The 20472-nt window shown below is 50.5% G+C and overlaps 1 protein-coding gene across 1 annotated transcript in view; it reads right to left on the minus strand.

Annotated features, from left to right (window-relative positions):
• Positions 1-12352: 12352 nt before the first annotated feature.
• LOC103755234 (protoheme IX farnesyltransferase, mitochondrial) overlaps positions 12353-20472 on the minus strand; it is a 103754-nt gene continuing 95634 nt past the window's right edge. Inside the window, exon 7 of the mRNA XM_029960064.1 lies at positions 12353-14652. Within this exon, the coding sequence (XP_029815924.1) occupies positions 14204-14652 (449 nt within the window). The 3' untranslated portion in view covers positions 12353-14203. The remainder of the gene's footprint in view (positions 14653-20472) is intronic.

Below are 20472 nucleotides of genomic sequence, written 5' to 3' on the forward strand. Positions count from 1 at the left end.
GATCGAAGAGCAGCAGCAGCTCCGCTGTTCAGCGGGCGGCAGCGCGACGGGACATCGAGTGCAGCGGTTCAGGCGGCTGCCCCATGTGCCGCCGGGCGTGCGCCGGGATGCATGCTGGAGGCCCGGCCGGCTCGGGCTCGGCTCTGCGCCGGCGCCTCATGGCACCCGTGGGGGCTCAGCAACGGCCCCAGCGCCTCTCTCGCCGTGTGCCGCGCTGCCGCCCGCCCAGCGCACGCTCCGCCGCCGCAGCGCAGCGAAGGCAGCGGCGGGAGCGGACACGGCGGCGGGGACGGCGGAGAAACCCGGCAGCCTATCACAAGACACACGGCGGTGCATAATGAGACGGGGAGGGGAGAAGCAGGAGAGGGATGACACTCATTGGTTGGTGCGCGGGGAGGGACGCACCGTCGGGGGCTGGGTCGGTGCGCCGCCGCCGTCCCGGGGCTGCCGCTGGGTCCGCACGGGGTGAATCCCGCCGAGGGCTGTGTGCTGTGCATTCCCCGCTCTCTGTCCCCCCAGGGCTGCAGGGAATCGCCAGCTGGGGCGTCACGGTGTTGGCGGCAACTCAGTCACTTTTTCCTCCTCCTTATTCCCAATATACTGGGATAATAAGGTCGCCGGGGAGACCCTGTTGCCGCCTTTCAGCACCTAAGGAAAGTGGGGGAAAACTTCTTGGCAGAGACAAGGAATAATATTTTTAAACTGATGGAGGGCAGAATAGGTATCAGGAAGAGATTTTTTACAATGAGGTGCTCGATCATTGCCCAGAGAAGCTGTGGATGCCCTGGAAGTTTTCAGAGCCAGGCTGGAAAGGGCACGGAGTAACCTGGTTTAGTTGAAGGTGTCCCTGCCCACGGCAAGGGATTTCCATGGATGGCATTTGAGGTCCCTCCCAACCCGAACCATTCTGTGATTCAGTGTTTTACCCACTCTTTTGATGAGTTGCTTTTTCAAGGAGGAAAAATAAAGATTGAGGGGAAATAAAGGAAAATAAGATAAATAAGACCCTGAGAAGTGTACGACTTCTCTAAAAGCAGCTCAGTGGGTTAACACAGAGCTTGGGCCACCAGTTCTGGTGTCACTGGCCCCCATCCTTCCCAGGACCAGGTATTTGCAAAGCAGATTTTGGGATGATGCAAGGAGAACTTTTGTACTTCAGCTGCAGAGTCAACAGCAAACAATTCCAAAGAATCCCTCTGCTGTGAGAGAAAATAGACAGCACTGCTGGGCTCTCTGTGGTGTGAAGGGTGATCCCAACCAAGCAGAGCCGAAGTGCAGTGGCAGGAGGAGTTGCTTCCCAGTTTCCCTGTGTGTGCTGGCAGAGCTGTGCCAGCTGGCCCAGACGGGTAATTGTGAAGGGAATTAAAGAGGACAGTTCCAGGCAATGCATGAATCACAGCTGTGGGCAGCAACCCTTCCACGGGTGACACAGGCTGCCTCTCCTGCCCCCAGGTTTCTTCACCTCTGCACTCAATGTTTTGTGCAATTCCAAACACAAAACCTGCAGCTTCCACGCACAGGTTGCTCCACTGCACATTCCTACACCCATGAGCTAAGAGGGAAACCCTTCAGATGGAATAATTCTCCTTGTTCCTTACATCCACCAGCACCAGCCAGGGTAACATCAACAAAATGTCACGGAAAGTTTGGTTTAAGCCTTTAATATATGTCAGCTGTAGCTTGTAAAAGTTGGATTGGCTTTTTAAGAAAAATAGCCCCAAGATAGGTTTTACTGTAATTGTATCTTCAACAGTTGGACGTCAGGAGTTTTTTCCCCAGGAATGGCAAGTCAGTGATCAGAAACAGCATCCAAAGAAAGGTAGATCAGGAGGAGGGCTGAGCTCACCCTGGAGCAGGGGGGGTGGGTGAGGGAGGTTTTGGCAAGCAGGTTGGGAACCAGTTGTGGTTCCATCCTCCAGACTGACCCACTGTGTCCAGCTGTGGGTGAATGACCCACAGGCTGCTGGGCAGGGCACAGGTCTCCTCTGTATCTACTGCCACATTGAGAGAGGGCTCCAGCCAGGCCCAGCACCTACTCTTGGCTCCCAAAATTCATTTAACATCCCACATGCAGCAGCTGTGGCAGGAGAACGTGTGCATAAACCTCCTGAAGAAACAGGGTTAGAAGGGCAGGGGAACAGAAATGCACAGCTGGGTTTGCTCTGTGCCCTGCAATCATAAGAGTGGTTGTCCTGCTGGTTGGCTGGTTAATCAATAACTAATTGAGCTGCATGGGTACAGTCTCCAGATCCTATTTCTTGATGACTGATTGATTGATTGATTACACAGACAGCACTGGGAAAGTGCAGCTCCTGACAAGGGGTCATGGTGGCACTTAGTGGAACACTGCTGAGATGGGCCTGGAGGGTGCAAAACACACTTGTTCAATCAGGGCAGAAAGCAGAGAACCCAGAACACCTTCAGTCAGAGAAGATGGTTGCCAGAGAAGCTGTGGCTGCCCCAACCCTGCAAGTATTCAAGACTGGGTTGGATGAGACTTGCAGCAACCTGGGAGAGTGGAAGGTGTCCCTGCCCAAGGCAGGGGTTGGGATGAGATGAGCTTTGAGGTCCCTTCCAACCCAAACCATTCTGTGATCAAATCCTCAGCAAGACAGAGGAAGGGGCAGCTCTGTGGGCTCACCTCACCTCACCAACACCCACCCCTGCAGCCATGTGCTTTCTGGTGCTTTTTGGAGTCGGACATGAGGCAGCAGTTCCCAGTGCTGATCCTGTCCTGCTGGCCTGATGCTGAGTTCTCCCTTGTTGCTTTTTCTCTTCCCAGTTAGAAAATCCACATGTTTGAAGGACAAAGACTTCACACACAGCTCTTTAAAGATCTGCAGGAACTTGTCCTGCTGGGGTGACAAACAGGAGCAGGTACCCAAAAATCAAGCCAGGGTGCTGTTGGTCCCAATCCAGACAGGATGCAGTTTGGTCATAGCTGTGCTTGGAGAAAAGTAATTTGCCATTTCATGGTGTTAATCAAGTGCATGATGATGGGAAAAGGAGGCAATCTGGAGTGTGTAACCCTGCAGTGACCTGATCAGAGACGAGGTGACCAGCCAACACCACCCCCTTTTGGGGAACATACAGCACCCAGCACACTGAGATGTAGGGCTTTGGTGTGGGGCTTCTGGATGTTTTCATGTGTCCTCTTCCATCCACATGTGTCTATAACAGGGTTTTGTCCTTATTGCAGCACCCTGAGATGTTCCTCAGTCATGAGTCCATGTCCCAGCCCTTGCCCCCTTGCAGGGTCCCATGGTCCTGCACTTCATTATTCCACTTTTTCTCCCCTAAGAAATCTGTGGTGCAGACCCCTCCCCTCCTCTCTGCCATGAATGCCCTTTGCAGTGCACCTTGTGCTATTCCAGAGCAGAGGGGAGCTGAGGATTGCTGATGGACAAATCTGGTGTGTCTGTCAGCAGCCTCCTCTCCATCCCTGCCCACATCTGCTGGACTCATATTGATGCCACGACAGTGAGGTGAGAGCTGGGGGGAAAGGGCCCAGGGCATTTGGGATTTTGTCCTGAAGAACACATGTATGTTAGCCCACGGAGGCACAGCTTGCAGGGAGTGTTCTGTGGGTCAGGGCTGCTGGACCAGCAGCCAGTGACCATCCCAAATAGTGGGGCTGGGCCACCCCGGGGGTGACAGGCCCTGGGACTCAAAACAGCTCAACCACGGGCAAGACAAGTGCCCAGGGCTTTATGCAACCCCTTTGCACCCAAGCCCAAGTGCCACATACTGCCCTAGAGCCCTCAAGAGGCTCTGTAACCCCACCAGCACTCAGGGACACCCCAGGGTCACCCCAGGCACATCCCAGGGACGTCATTGCCTCCTGCAGTGTCCTGGTGCTGCGTCCCAGGCGTGCTCCCTCCGGGGCCCTGGGCAGCACCACTGTACAGATGTAAGAGGAGATCTTGTTTCTCTCAACCTGAAACCATTTCCTTTCCCCCACTGCCCTCCCTCCCCTCGCTCCCTAATTCGTCCCTGGGGTTTTAATATCTATTTCTCCAAGTGCCACGGGCCAAATTTACTGCTCACATAACTGCCCCGACTTCAATGGAGAAGAGCGTTTAGGGTGCTCCGAGGAGGCGTAAGTAGGAGTGATGTGATGGAATTGAGTAAAGGAAAATATAGTCTGACTGTCAAGAAGAGTTTCCTACCAGTGAAATCTATAGACTGTGGAAGTTTCCCATGGGAACAAGCAGAAACCAAGTTGCTGAAGTCATTTTAAACCAGCACAAGAGAATAGGAAATCAGGCCAGTGACTGGCCAGAAGGAAAGGAGAGATGACATAATGCTACTTCTCCTTCTCTAATTTCTGTGGCTGCATTGCTTTGTCCGTGGAATTATTTTAACGCAACTGGATTCCTCCTTGTGTTCTGGGTGATGTGAAGGCTCTTGCTGCTTCTGGAGAGGTTTCAACTCCTCTGCTAAATTCTGTCCTGGATTAAAGCAATACCCACTGCAGCCCCTGTTGGCCCTGCTCTTATTCCTGCTGCTCGCAAACCTCTTCTGGGATCTTGTCAGGCTTCTTCCCTGACTTACCTGAGCCTCTGGATCCAGTTCTCTATTTATTGAGCTGTACAGAATGGACCAACCCCTGGGAATAGTGTCAGGGCTCCCCAGGCCAACAATGCCATGTGGGGCTGTGGAAGGTACCAGACACAGAGCTGTAACCCTGGAGACAGCCCAGGGATGGAAATCTCCCTGCTTTCAGGGATCCTTCAGGTAGACTCCTGCTAAATCACCTGCTGGAAAATCACAAAGGAATGATTTTTATTATTACATATTACCATCATAAAGGAATGATTTTCATCAAGGCATATGGGGAAATGTTGCTTTCCCTGGTGACTCCTGGCTCTGGTGACTCCTGCCTGCCCTGTTTGGGCTCTGTGGATGACACCAGGGCTGCAGATGCAGTGGCCATGCCCTGCTACCACCCAGTGGCTTGGGCAACCTCCTGCCCATGGAACTTCCTAATGTATTTTCGAATGACTTGACATTCGCTCACCGTCTCAGCATTAGCAACTTCAAGCTCGCTGTGAGCAACCTCCTACCTCGCACAGTTCCCAGATAATTACAGATTAGAACCGGCTAATTTTTATTTTTGTAAAGCTGTCAGAGATCTATGTTTGTTATTATTGTCTCCTAGGTTGCCAGTTGCATAAATACATATGTAAAACCCCCTTTGATCTCTAAGTATAATGACACAGATTTATCAAATGTTTGCCTTTTTCTGTCTCTTTGAAAAGGCTGATTTATGGAGTGCAGTCCCTACCTCCCTTCCTCTCTTGAAATATGAAGTGTTTGTGAGCAGCCAAGGTAATATTTAATATCCTGCCAAGAATCCTTTGCACTTCCTAACAAATGAACTACAACCTAACCAAATGGTTCACATCTGTTTAGCCTCTTCTCCTTTTTAACTAAACAAATTAGCATTAGAATACCTGGGAGGCACACAAAGTCCCTTTCTAGATGACAGAACACAGACAATTATTAGCAAGGGGAGTAACTGTACTGAAAGGAGCAGGCCTGGACCCAGCAGATGTTTTCACATCTCCTGTAGTGTCCATGAATGACCCGCAGCGCAGCGGACACGCTGCCACGGCCTTTTGAAGTGGGTGAGGAGTCCATTCACAGTCCCCTTCTGAATGAAATTAAAGGCAGTGGCCCCAGTGAGTTAAGTGTTCCATTTAAACCACTTCCAGCAAAGATACGTTTTGTTGTGGGGGAGTTTCCCCCCCCATAAATGGCTAAAACAAAGAGCACTGCCCCACTCCTCCCCACCCACGGGCTCAGGATGCTCAAGAGGCAGCAACTCTGGGTTTATTTCTGGTTTCACCAGTGGTTTCTCATCCCAGGAGCATCAACCACCCATCCTCATTGCCCTCCCTCTCTGGGAAAGAAGGTGTGAGGGGTTATTTGGGTTTTAGGAGAATCACGAGGCGCGAACAAACATCTGCAAAGCACGGTTTGGATTATTGCAGGCTCCCCCAGTCTGCACATGGGCAATTACAAACTCACACCCCTCCGACCACGAGGGGCCTTTCAAGCACCCCTGTTCCCGCTGGGGTCCCAAACACCTTTAAATCAGAGGTTCAGGAGGGGCTCTGGGGAGGGACGGGACGGGACGGGGCGAGACGGGCTCTGCTCGGAGCGCTCGGTTAATTGGATTCATCGCTGGAGGAGGGAGCCAAAGGAAACACGTGTTTTATTAGGGCTAACACTTAGCTTTCATTGTAAATGTTTTGAAAAAGAAAACACTCTAAAGCTTCACAGAGATACTGCTATTAATACATCATCCGAATAACAAGTGATTAAAACCAACAACAGCTACTATGAAAATGTGGCTTTGTAGCCCCGGACCGCATGGGACGCAGCCGGGAAAATCATTATGAACACACCAGCGGGGTGCAATTATAAATAAAAACAGCTCTGTAAAGGCTACAAAAGCAGCAATAATCAGTCCGGTCTGTGGTTTAGTGAGGGCTACAGACATTACGGAAGGTGCTATTTATTACCAGAGCCAGGGACACCGCTGGATGAAGGGGTGCAACTTCAGGAGGAGTCAACAGAGGGAGTTCCCGGCCACTGCGGACAAGCGAGGCACAGCCCGCACAGCCCGCCAGCCGCCCGGAGCGCTCCGTGTCCCTCTGTCCGTCCGTCCAGCACGGCCTTCCCGCAGTCCCCACCACAAACAAGGATGGAAAGGGCTGGCGGCGCTGGACGGGCTCGACGGCTCCGAGCTGCGGGCTCAGACGGTGCCGCTGGCACGGGCACGGCTCCAAGGACGGACCCGGCAAGGCTGAGCCCCGCAGGTACCTGGCACAGCTGCGCTTCTTCCAGCGGGGGGGCTCCTCATCGCACCCACGGGCACCTCAGGAACACCCTCACGGAGCAATCCCTGCGGGAAACCCAGCGCTGCTGCTCCTGGTGGGAGCGTGGGATGCAGATGTTGGGTGACTCCTGTGGGTCACACCCCTCGGGCATCAGGGACAGCACAGAGGACAGACCCCAAACCAGAAGTGTTTGTCATCTCTTGGCAGCCCTGGAGACACTGCTCGGCCTGGGGACAGAGCTGCGGGGGAGGAGCAGAGGACAGAGACACCACGGGAACATCTGTCTGCAGATGCTTCCTCTGCACTCTTCCCACGGCTCATTTTGGAGGCGAGAAGGGTTAATCAGCCTCACTCCCGATGTATTCCCAGCTCCTGCCAGTCCCTGCTCCCCGTGAAAGCCAATGCAATGTGTGTAAGGAGCAGGTCAGGAGCATCAGTGGGGAGAAGACATCTAAGCAATATTCCTCTCTCTGCTGCTGACTCCGGTGACTAGTGGCCCCGGGCATCCCGTTTGCCCCCGGCATCCCTCGGTGTCCCTGCGGTGTTGCTGGGAGTGTTTCAGTGCGGGGATGGCCAAGAGTGTCGCTCACCCAGCCCCTGGCGGCTCCGCACTGCGAGTGTCCCTGCGAACCTCGGAGCTCGGCTGATGAACTCGGGCTGTTCCCTTCCCCGCTCTGGATGCCGTCCAGCAGCTCCCCTGGAAGCACGGCGGAAACACCTTAATCACCTCGTTTGCATCTCCGTTTCAAGTTTAATTTGATACAGTGCCTCCTCTCCCCGGAAAAAAAAAAAAGTAATAAAAAAATCCCAAACATCTCCCAGACGCACAAATCTTGATTTCCCCCCTTGCTCAGAAAACAAAAGGCAGATCCCTGTGCCAGACACCTCCTCGCAAATGAGCTTTGAGTGCCGTGTGTGTCTGCATCCTGTGCTTTGAGAAGGGTCAGTGGTGGAGCCCATCCTGCCTGGCTGGGAGCTCTGTGCTCCCCTGGCACCAGTCTGGTCTCTCCCCACCCCACCTGCAGGGATGCCCCCTCTCTTCTTCCCTCTTCTTGCTTTTTGGATGACCAAGATGGGCAAGATGTGCCCAGGGGTCCCAGTTAGGGACAGGTTGGTCAGTGTGGGAGATCAGATCCCTGCTGTTCCCAATCAGTCGGGGAAATTCCCCATGGTTTGTGTTTCTCTTGAAGAACAGACAGTCCAGTTACAGCTGCAGTACCAAGGGGCACAGGCAATGCACGTTATAGCACATATTCCATGAAAAAATGTATCAAAGGGAAGCTGTAGTTAAAATAGAAAGTGTTAAAAAGGGGAGCAGGGGGCAGAAAGGACATTGGGATGTTTCTGGGACAGTGAAACCAAGGGAAAAGCCGTAACCACTGAACTGCCCCAGTCCCTGGGGCACTTTGGAGACACATAGAAACCTTGGGGTACCACACTCTGCCTCACTCGATGGGCAGGATTGAAGAAGGGCTCCTGGAAAAATGGGAAAACAGGTATGGATGTAGGGCAATGGTTCCAGCACTAGTGGTGAGGGCCAAGCACCCTCCTTTCTAGCACCTCTTTTCAGTCCTTGTGTTCCCCCAAAGCATGGGAACTGTGACAGCAGCTCCTGACCAGCTCCTTGGGATGGTCCAGGACCACCACATTCAGAGCATCTCTTTGGAGGTGTCAGGAATTTGGGAGCTGTGACCTTTCAGGGACTGGGGTAACACCCAGTACCTTCCCAGAACGGATGAATGCACCAACCTGAGCCCACTGCCAAACCCTCAGTTCTTGCTCCAAGGCCTGGGGGTGCCAGAACTGGTTGGGAACAGGAGGAAAAATATCTCCACATTGTGGGAAAACAGCTCGTTCTGCCAACCCTGCTCTGTGAAACAGTTGAACTGTGCCTTTTTGAAACACTGGAAACTAAATCCCAGCCTGAGGCACCGACCCAGGCTGGAAAATCTTCAGTGCAAACAGTTAAAGTCTGGAAGCAGAAAAGCAGAGGTGACAGGCAGTGTGTGAGGTGGAGCTGAGGAGAGGTGCTCCTGCCAGCTCTTTGAAACACAGGTTACTCTGCCAGTGCTTTAAATGGCTTTGGGACACCCTGCACATGCCCTGCTCAACAGGACTCCTTTCCTTTGAGTCAGGGAGAACGTGATCAGTGGAAGCCACAAAGATGATTAAGGGACTGCAGCATCTCTCTGATGAGGAGAGACTGCAGGAGCTGGGCCTGGTTAGCCTGGAGAAGAGAAGACTGAGAAGGGATCTCATCAATGCACACAAACATCTCCAAGGTGGGTGTCAGGGGATGGTGCCAGACTCTTGTCAGTGGTGCCCAGTGACAGGACAAGGAGCAGTGGCCATAAACTAAGACACAGAAGCTTCACCTCAACGTGAGGAAGAACTTCTTCCCACAGATGGTGGCAGAGCCTGGAACAGCTGCCCAGACAGGGCCTGGAGTCTCCCTCTCTGGAGACATTCCAACCCCACCTGGACATGTTCCTGTGTCACCTGCTCCAGGTGACCCTGTGTGGGCAGGAGGTTGGACTGGGGGATCCCCAGAGATCCCTTCCAGCCCTGACTATTCTGTGATTCTGTGAACAGAAGGGTCTGGAAAGCAGCTCCAAAGCTTACTAGACCTCATGTCAAAGCCCTAGAAACCTGTAGCACATTTATTTCAGAGAGGACTAAAACACATCGAGGGAACCACCCAGTCTGAGGGATCTCACAGAGGAGTGTCCTCACCAGTGACACTTCTGACCTCACCACTCAGTTGTCACCTCTGACTCCAAACTAACACCCTCTCTGTTAGGGAGATGATGAACATTACAACCAGAGTCTGACTTGTCTTGGGCATGGCCAAGTGCTGCACATGCACCCACAGGGGCCAAGCCCTGCCCTGCAGCACTGACCTTGCCAGGACTGCAAGAAGAAATAGCAGCTCCAAGAGGCAAAACAACCAACTCAAGGTCCCACGGGCAGCACAAGTGGCATCCTGCCTCCCATGAGCCCTTGACTGGGCTGGCTTTTTGCCTGGTTAAGAAATTCCATGACTAGAAATGCCATTGGGGACAGCCTGTCTAGTATTACCACCTCCAGCAGAGCTGCTCGGGAGGAAAACAGTGCTGATATCTCTGTTTTAATAGCCAAGTGTTCTGCAGACAGCCTGCATTTCCAAGGAAGAGGGAATATCTAATCACCTCTGGAGAGCAACCAGGACAACATGCTTTCTATCTGTAATGATAATGATTTCTAATAGTATCACTCTTGTTTCCATTCCTGCTCTCCTGGGATCGTTCGGAACTGAAAAGGACGTGTGTGTTTTGTGTAAGCCTTGAAGTGCCGTGGCCTGGCTGAGTGGGAAACGCTGCTGGAGCCAGGAGAGTGTGAATGTGTGACTCTGCTGGGGCAGATTATATCGGAGACTGATACAGGAAGCGAGAAAAAAAAACCCTCAGTGGGGGAAACGAGCGGGAAAGCGCTGTGAGCGCCGGGATTGGGTTTCCTCATTCATGCTGGAACAAAGAGCAGAGCCACACCAACTGCTGCTGCGCTGGGATGCCAGCAGTCAGGGGCACTGGGATGCCAGCAGTCAGGGGCACTGGGATGCCAGCAGTGTCAGGGTACTGTGTGGGAGCTCACATGGGACCTGGGGGCTCCCTGCAAACCCGAGAGCTCGGGACAACTCCCGGCTGTGTCACTCGGCTCCTCACCGCACCCTACGGGGTCAGTGCTGCACTCAGAGATCTGCTGAAGGTCAGGGCAAAGCAGGGATGTGGGGGAAGCCAGTGCCAGCTCTCTGCAATGCTCCTCAAAGCCTGACCCAGCGCTCACCCTGCACTGATGGAGAGAATAACAGGCCAGGGCTGACAAAGACATGAGCTGTTCCCTCCTCCAGCAAGGTGAAGCACCTCCATCCCTGTTTCACAGCTGGAGAGCATTTCTTCTGCAGAGGTCTGGAAAGAATGAAGATCCCCTGAGCCCCAGGGCTACTTTTTTATCCACAAAACCACACAAAAGGTTTAAAGTCCAAACAGACTAAAACCAGCTTCATCCTCTTGAGTCTCTGGCCCAGACTCCTACATGAGCTCTACTCCAGCTCCCAGTGGTGCAGAGCTGCCTGTTGTGACAGCAGCACCGAGATGGGACCCCTCAGCAGACCCAGGGCTGGGAGGGACAGGGCACATCACTGCTGTTTTTTTCACTGCCACATGGAGACCAGGTATTTCACGGCAGGGGGTTGGAACGAGATGGTCTTTAAGGTCCCTTCCAACCCAAACCACTCAGTGATTCTGCAGGACCAGTTCAGGGGGAGATCCTGAGTAATCAGGATAAGGGGATGACAACCAACCCATATTCAAGTTCTCCAAATGAGACAAGGAAAAAAAAAACATTGCAATTTTAAGCAGGAACTGCTGTTTCAGGGAGCCATGCAAAGACTGATGCTTGCAGGGCCAAGCAGAGAGATGTAGGAAGCCCAACTTTATCTCCTGTGCAAAGCCATCATGGAAAGGCATCTCATGCACCTCACCTGCTTCCTTCCCTGCAGGATTTGGGCAGCAATATTAGCAGTGCTGGAGGGGGTAAGGCTGCCATTAATCCTCACAGGGACCACAAACACCCTTGGATGAGGGCAGACAGCTCAGGATTTTTAATTTCCACAGTGGCAACAGCAATATTGAAAAGGAGACCTGAGAGCACCTGCTGCACTATCCATTTGCAAAAAAGGCTTCAGTTTGGCCAGGTGTTTATTTTCAAAGCACATGCAACAGCAACACTCCCAAAAGGTAGTAAAATGGCAGTAGATGGCTTCATCTGTTTATGGCTAGTTCGTAGCAGAGCAGGGAACAGCTCCTAGGCAAAAGAAAAGCTTATTTTATGAAGTATTTCTTACCTTTAAACCCCAGATCCACTGATTCTAAAGCCATGCTTTTTCTCCAGGCCAGACTCACTGGGTGTGGAGATGTTGGTGCAGCTCAGTGACCTGCATTCTGCAGACACTCAGGGATGATTACAAAGCTCCTGCTTAGCCCTAAACCCCGTGAATGTTACACATTTTGGCCCTAGAAATGAAGATGACTGTTCTTACAAGCTCAACCACAGGCATGTCCTTGGGACCTTTAATCAGAATGGAATTCCTCAGGACAGCACCCGGGACTCGCAGGCCATCTGAAGCCTGGCTCTGGAATGACTTAGGAGAAAACCACAACCTTCCTGCTTCAGCACCACTTTCTGCCTCTGGGAGCAAAATCTGTGCCTTTTTTTGTAGGCCATTTGCTCTTTTCAGGTTCCTCTGTCAGCTTAAGGTTGACCAAGCTCTTTGGTTTCGCACAAACCCTTTCCACTCACATGCAACTTAGTTTCAGTCGCTGCTTGCACAATAAATCAGTATTTCACAAGCTCTTGCAGTGATCAAGAACACGCTGCTGTGAGAAGTGCCACAGAACCACCAAATACCTTTGCAATTAACTGAACTGGACCAGAGTTCCAATCATAAGTGGACACTATAAACCAGATTTGGAGTGTTCATCTCTTTTTGTACAGTCTGTACTTTATTGCAGAGAAGACTGGATGCATTTTTAAAACAAATTCAGGAGTTGAACAGTTTCCAGACAGTTCCACGAAGTGCTGCCCACAGTAACCTGAGCACAACAGACCTGTCAGACAGTGAGAGGGGACTCCAGCCTGTCACCTGCAATCACTCCAGAGTCACCAAACCCCGCAGCCAATTATTTAAGAGCCACATAAAACAGGTGGCCCTGCTCCTGAGAGCACCTCTGCCAGCACAGCAGAGGTTAAACCATGTCACTCCTGATTTACACCAGCATAACCCAGACCAGGAGTCAGGCTTGGATCCCAAGAGCAGCCAGGGAAGGTTCTGTGTCAGTGTGAGACACCTGTGGTGGCAGATTTGTGATCTTTCCTCAAGGATTTTACTCGGGATCAGGTTCGAGACAGTGTCTCCCATTTCAGGTGTTGCTGTATCTTTGGATTGATGCTCAACCTGCTGCCCAGCCCCTTTCCACATGGGAAAGAAATCTTGGCATGGGAACACATCAAGTCGTAACAGGCACTGACTACTGCAATAAACTATCCCGTCTCTGTCTGCCCTGGGTGCTGCTGTGTCTGGGAGCATCCCAGCAGGTCACAGCCAGCCCCAGGCAGGCTGAGGGTGAGCCACAGCCCTGCAGCAGGATCACAAGCACCGTGGCCAGAAATGTTCTTCAGTGTATCAGATAACAGAGATAATGCACTTTCCTCGGGAGACCCTCCACAGTAATTGCTTTGGAGGGACACAGGCTGCAGCAGCAAGTGAACATTACAGTATTAGGCTAAATCCACAACCTTTTTTCTGTAAATGTGTTTCCTTACCTATTAATTACCCTCAAAGTGAAGCCTTTCTCTGAGCCACCACAGTGTGACATTAAATAGAGCTCAAACTCTTGATGCCAGTCCAGGGCTGCTGAGAGGACGCCGAGACCGAATGCGCTGGCACAAGACACATGAGCATGGAAAATCCTTACAGCCACCTGACTCTGGGATCTGCTTCCCACCTCCTCCACCTTTCACAGCCTCACTGCCATAAACACTAATGGTGACTTTTACCAGCTATAGATCTGACACCCAGGGCTCAAACTCTGATGATGTAAAACCACATGGGACCCAGAAGTTCCCTGTGATGGAAGTTCAGCAGAATGGCTCAGTGTGTCTGAGGGATGTGCTACAGGAGAGCTTTCACCTGGAGGGTGTTTAAATGCTGGTGTGTGCTGTGCTGAAAGGCAGTTTTCTTCTCTCCTTTAGCACTGTGCCAGTTGTATGCAAGCCAAAAATCTACTGGGGTGAAGGGGAACCTCGGGAAAAGCAACTGACTGAAAAACACCCCCGAGAGTGAGGGTTTTGGTGTGACACCAGCGCAGGGATGGTGGGGATTGAGACAAAACCCCAACCCACTGTGTGCCTCAAAGCTTAAATTAAAGGAGGGGGTGCTGGGGGAGCAGGGTGAGAAATCATTCCTGGGTCGCTCCCTGACGGCTTCGCCAAGGCTGCCAGTGCTGGCGGGGAAACGTGTGCGCATGTGACTCGTTAACTAACCCCACCACCCACGGGGACAGAGACCACGGCTCACAGGGACTTCAGAAGGCCACCCCAAAGTGAAATCCTAGTCCGGGATGAGGGAAGGGGCCTGAGGCCCCTGAGTGCTTTGAGCTCTCCTGGCTACTCCCTCGCAAAAGAAAACAGAAAATCATCGCATGAAGTGGTCGCTAGGCACGAACGATTCTTCCTCAAACAGATTCCCACAGGATTCCCCACTGTGATTACTAAAATAAACTACCTGATGTGTCACGAGGACAACATACAATCGACATTTAAGGCAATCTAATTTCCATAGCCCTCCCATGACTTTCCCCCTTTCCCAGCAGGTCGCCTTTGTCTTCCTTCTCCAGGGCCGATTTCTTGCAGGTGAACATGACCAGCAGCAGCATGGGCAGGTGCCAGAGGCTGCAGAAGAAGAGCTTCCTGGAGCTGCTGCGATCTGCATCCCTGTAGAACCGAAAGCCGAGGTAGGAGATGTAGAGGTTGATGGGGAGTGAAATGATGGGGAAAGTCCACGTGGTGATGTCGAGGACAGGAGCCACCGCCGACAGTCCGATTAAGGCCAAGCAGTGTCGCAGAGCCACCCTCCTGCACAGCCCCGGGTGGGTGACAGACATCATACAGTATCCTCCTCTGGAGTAATCCTCCCGCAGGCCCCAGCTCAGGGCGTTGAAGTGAGGGAACTGCCAGGAGTAAAGGATCCCTCCTAACAGCAAAGCACCTGGGATGGGGCAGAGAGAAGGACATAAGAGTTAGAAGGTCCCTGCGAGAAGTGCCACACGCAGAACTCGGCTGCCATGGGCTGTCTGCTGCCAGCACTACACACACGTGGCACCCGTGGCAGCTGTGACACTGCTCAGGGCAGCTCCATGAGATAAGGAACCTCTGGTTTTAATGGCATTCACACAGGGTTGTGCATGGTGGATTGTCTGGGTTTGGAGCACTTAATTTGCAAAGCATTTCAGCAAGTCACTTCCTCATAACGAACCACCTCTAATTTGTTTCTGCACCAACTCAGTCTCTACCTGAGGGAATTGGTGGGAATGAAGCACAGTTGGGCAAGAGGCTGTTTTCTTGGAAGCCTCTTGATTCTACTCCTGGGTTCCCGAGTTGGTGCATCCAGAGAAGAGCCACTGGGCAGAGCCACTCGAACAGACACAGAGAGCCCTGCTCAGTGACACCACAAAAGGAGGATAAGCTGCTCCTCCTGAGACCTGGGCACACACCAGCACCCTGGGAGCCTGGAGCATGGCTAAGCTCTCTGCCTGCCCACTGTGGGAGGGAGGGAACTGCTCCTGGCATGGGAGAAACTCCATCATGGACCTGGGCGGGCGGCAGAACTGGCAGAAGCTGCTAATGAGGTGGCAGGAGACGGAGAACTTCTTACTCCTTCAAACCAACTGCAGAAACTTTTAAGCAGTTTGATCAAGTAACTCTGTTCACACCAATTAACTACTCTTCCAATTAAAAAGGAGCTGTGGAAGCACCACATTTCCACAGCTCTCCCTGGGACACAGCACAGGGCTTACTGAGGCAGGAGCAGCTTATGTGCTGACTTCAGAGAGCTTCCAGGAGGCCCTCAGACTAAACTCCCTTCACTAATTTTGTCTGAAGACACAAAAAATCCCCCAAGGCTGTTGCACATTATGAGCATTCCTGGATTTTCCTTTTGTTTCCCCAGCTCCCAAACCCTCTGCTCTGGCATTAACACTTTCTTTGCATCTCCCTGCTTCCATGAGCTCTTTCTCTATGGAAACTACTTCTCAACTGGAGCCACGAGTGCAGCATTTTCTTAGTGATTTGAGAGAAACAGAAACAGCAACACTTCTCTGCACACAGGTTAATATATTTCAATTCTTCCCCAGACACTCATTTCTTCTCCAGTGGCTGCTTGGACTCCAACAAAGAACAAGTCACTGAGTCCTCTGAACAGCTTCATGGTTCACATCTCCTCTCCATCTGCTCCTTGGGGCTGTGCATGCCTAGTTCTTGTCTCAAACAGCCCAACTTACACTGGTGCTGCCTTGCAAATATTAATAATCTCAGTTTGCAAAAAAGCCTTTTTTCCCCCTCTATCTTATCACCAGTGAGGGAATGCTCCATTAGATTTCATGCAGGTGGTTTCCAGTGGCTTATAAATCCAGCAGTGGTATAAAAGACCCATCTCACTGCTTTTTAAAATGAGTTACAAATGCTCTTTGAAGTGAGTCTGTGCCTCTGGAAGTTGATTATATGAAGCACAGAGACAGATACACATACCTTGGGGGTGCTGCTTTCAGTACAACATTGTCTGCCATGAAATACAGGGTATGTCACAGAATCCCAGAATGGTTTGGGTTAGAAGACCCAAAGATCATCTCATTCCACCCCCTGCCATGGGCAGGGACACCTTCCACTAGCCCAGATTGCTCCAAGCCCCGTCCAACCTGGCCTTGGACACTTCCAGGGATCCAGAGGCAGCCACAGCTTCTCTGACAACCTGTGCCAGGGCCTCACAGCCCTCACAGGGAAGGATTTCTTCTTAATATCCCATCTAACCCTGCCCTCTGGCAGTTTGAAGCCATTCCTCCCTTTCCTGTCACTCCAGGTTCTTTCAAATAGTCATTCCCCATCTTTTTTTAGGCCCCCTTAGGAACTGGAAGGTGGCTATTAGGTCACTTCATTTCCTGGACTATGGCCCAAAAGGTTGCAAATCCAGCTATTCAATCCTACTAAAGTCAACTTTCCAGGTGTGCATGTTTAGCACCTTCTATAAATTGGAACCCACCAATTGTTAGGACAGTTGAAAATGGTGTACCCCAAAATTACCAATCATTTCAGAAAGTCGTGGCAAGCAAAGTAATTTTGGCCCTGACAAAATAGGATTTGATTCAGTTCTGATGAAATGGAAGGGAGAAGATCCACTGAAACAAACCAAAATAAAACTTACTGGAGGAGCAGCTCTCCCTACACCAGGAGGAACAACAGGGAAAATGTTCCTGTCATAAGTCATTCCTTAGCTCTTTCCTACCTCTTGTAAAACACGTTACCGGAGGCAAGATCCTGAACGTGATAAACCTACGAGGGGAGTATTTTTCAAGTTCCACATCTGAAGTGCTCCAGAGACGACGTTCAGAACTTAGGGAGAGGTAAGCTGCAATTATCCATCAGCTGAGGACGCTTAAGCAGATGGAGCCAGGCCCAGGACTTGGAGCTGAGGCTGTCCCTGCTTCCCACGGCTCAGGACCAGCCGGCTTTTCATCCGGCATGTGCCGCGTCCCTGCGTTTGGGCTCTAACACGGGCTTTGCTTATTCAATTGTTCAAATGTTGTGTGCAGCCAAGCTCAAAACACACCCTAAACCTCAAACACACAAACCCCTTTAACAGTTCCCTAACTGTAACACACCATTAAAAGAAGAAGAAGAAAAAAAAAAAAAGTCATCTGGAGAAACTTTTAAACACAAACAGACCAACCAAACTACTTGAGGCTGGATTCCCATTTACAAAGCTCTGGTTTTTACATGCAAGCCTTTGGAATTTAATGACTTTGATTACATTACAACCATTGAGATAATTGATATTTTACAGAGAAGCTGAACAGTAAAACAATTTAATAGGCCATTATGAGGATTTGAAGTGACCGATCTTTTTGTTCGGTTCCCATGTGCTGGGACATCCTGTAATTTCCTCGGCCCAGGCGGAGATTGTCGGGTTGTCAGAGATTTTTAAGTGTCACGTAAGACTGATGACTGGCAAAGCACAGCCCACGGTACAGTACAATCCACCATCAAATGAGCTCACAGTAGGAACCCTGTCAAGCCCAGAGCAGACACTGTAATGCTCATTAATTACTAGATGAATGTTAACTATGTCATAATTAAGTCAGCTGTGTTTTTAAGCAATATTACAGCGAGACGAGCTCTGGAGACTAACCTGGTTCAAAACAGAGCTGAGCCTACTCTGCGGCCTCTGTGTAGTTCCCAATAGTTTGGGAACTCAGCTTAATAATTGCAAATCTCCCTTTTCCCCACGGAGTTTATAATTAAGGGAACACCAGACGAGGTCGTTCCCAACAGGAACACGTGGAGCTGGTGCAGGGTTCACAAAAGCAAAGCTGGATGTCGGAGCAGAGACATTGCCTGGGCAGTGGGAGATAACTGGCACCCAGGGACACCCTGGGGCAGCATGGGCACCCAGGGGACAGGCAGGGGACAGGCAGGGGACAGGCAGGGGACAGCCATCAGCTCAGGCTCCTCCCCAGGAAACCCTGAGCACAGGGACTGACAGGAACTCGGATCTCTCAGCTTTTCCGCAGGAGTTCATGAACTGCAGGACCACAAGTACTTGGCTTGTGGACATCACAAACCTTGGCCTTTTAGGCCAAATTCTTAATTGGTGCAATTGAGCCCATTTGTGACCAATTCTTCACCTTTCCAAGTGTGAGAACCTGGGACAGATGCAGCAGACACTTACAAATCCTGGTAACTCAGCAGATGAGTCCTGTTTGATTTTGGAAATAAATGAAATCTGTTAAGGCAAACAGGACCTAGGTCTCCAGAATTTTTTCACTCTTGCATGCAAAATAGGTCTAAAATGTTTTCTTGTTGAGTTCCTATTCTTTAATCACTTTGCCCTGGCTTAAATCATCTCAAAAGTACCAGGATTGAAGAGACCCAGGTAGGTCCTAAAGCACCCCCAGAGCTAAAGATAAATAACAGGTTTTACTGTTCCTCATGAATTTTAAGGTTAAGCTATTATTTCCTTTCTTAAATTCTTTTTTGAAGTATTTAAATAGTAATAGACCTTCTTTTTAATAAACAAGAACAAGCTGAGATTTTTATTTTATTTTAATATCTAAGATAAAGCCAAAATGTCAACTGGTGTAGAAGGAGGTAGAAAATGGTCCTTTCTTTCTGTAAATATATTTTTATCTAGTGAAATACTGAAACTTTATAAATTGCACTTTCCCTAAAACAAACAAGACATTAAATTCCAAAGTCATTTGGAAACTGCTTGGCAAGATGTTTTAAGGCTCAATAAATTTGGGAAAGGCTTGGAAATAATTGTGAGATGAGAATTCCAAAAGCAACTGTTATGACTCTGGGTTTGCAAAGCACAGCAGCTGACAGTCTAATTTTCAGAATTACAAGAGCAAGAAGCATCCCCTCTGAGATTCTGCTCTTCACAGTGTCAAGAAGGACATGTGGTACCCCTAAATTTTGATTAAAATTTCATGGTTTATTCCTTTTAGAGAAATTCATGATGATCTCATTTGCTGGATGGTCCAAATCTCAGGTGAAGGGGCATTGTCAGTGCCTGAGCCCAGTCCTTAGCCTAGGCCAGACTAAGTCCTTGGGTAGGAAGAGCACTTAAGAGCAGGAGATTGATGGGTTTTAGGGTGTCAACCCTTGCAGGCCATGAACTCTGACCATTGGTCAACACCTGGAGAGGAGAGCAGAGCAATCAGGTACCAACAGCTCCTTGTCCTGCCCATCCTGGGCTCACACCAGCATCAGTGACACTGGGATGAAAAGATCCAGACCCTACTGCCAGTCCCCCAGATTTCCCCTGTAAAGGATAGAGAGTTTGTTCAAGTCCATACATCTACTCAGGAAAGAGTGGGCATGGGCAGCTGCTGAGCCATCAGTGCCAACAGAACTTGTCCTGAGCAAACAGAGCAACCTAAGACCTGAAAACCTACTTTCTCATCCACTAAAGGGCAGGAACAATGTTTGGATCCTGCTTGACTGTCTCGTGCTGAGGATGCCACTCTCTTTAGCAATGATTTGAAACGTGCCTCTTTCATGCTGGCAACACCTTTCATCATCAAAGAGCTTTGTACCTTGCTCAGTTGGCACACAGGGCAGTGATGGCTCCACTCACAGAGGAACTGTTTCAGCTGTCTGCCTTAAATGAGGCCTTAAATGAGGATGGTCCAGTTGAAGCTTTTCAAAGAATGTGTGAAGACAAGCTCCTGAAGGGCAGAGAAGGACTTGAGCTACAGGTGGGCACAGGCTGGAGCACAGCGTGTGTTGGTGGGAGCTCCAGCCCCTGGAGTGGGGCCAGCTGGAGTCTGACCAGCCTGGGTGGGCAGGTGAACGTGGCCTGTCCACACAAGTCAAGGCAAACATGTCCAAGGTTATCTACAGGGACTGCTCTATCAACACTGTGCTCCTGAAAACAGAGGAACAACTCGTGCTCTCATCCTTCTCATTGTTCTGTAGACAACACATGGTGCCTTCCTTCTGCACAGTGTTCTGTAAACCTCTCATATCATGTCCAAGCTCCAGACAGGACAAACACCTACCCAGTTAATCAATAAAACAAAAAAAAATGAGGAAGGAGGAGCTAACCTGTAGCACCAGTTGAAGAACAGACTCGCTCCTTCTGTCTTCTTGCTTTGGTGCTGCATATGTATGGCTGGGAAGTGGCCAACCAGGCATTAAAATAAACATGGAATAGTTAAATATCAGCTCCAAAACAGATGTTGAAATCTTACTGCATTTCCCAAAGCTGGTGTTTACTGCCTTGGCAACCTAAGAATGCTGTTTTGCTTAAAGC

Source organism: Manacus vitellinus, unplaced genomic scaffold (genome assembly GCF_001715985.3).
Source record: "Manacus vitellinus isolate BGI_N305 unplaced genomic scaffold, ASM171598v3 scaffold_24_pilon, whole genome shotgun sequence".
Taxonomy (NCBI): domain Eukaryota; kingdom Metazoa; phylum Chordata; class Aves; order Passeriformes; family Pipridae; genus Manacus; species Manacus vitellinus.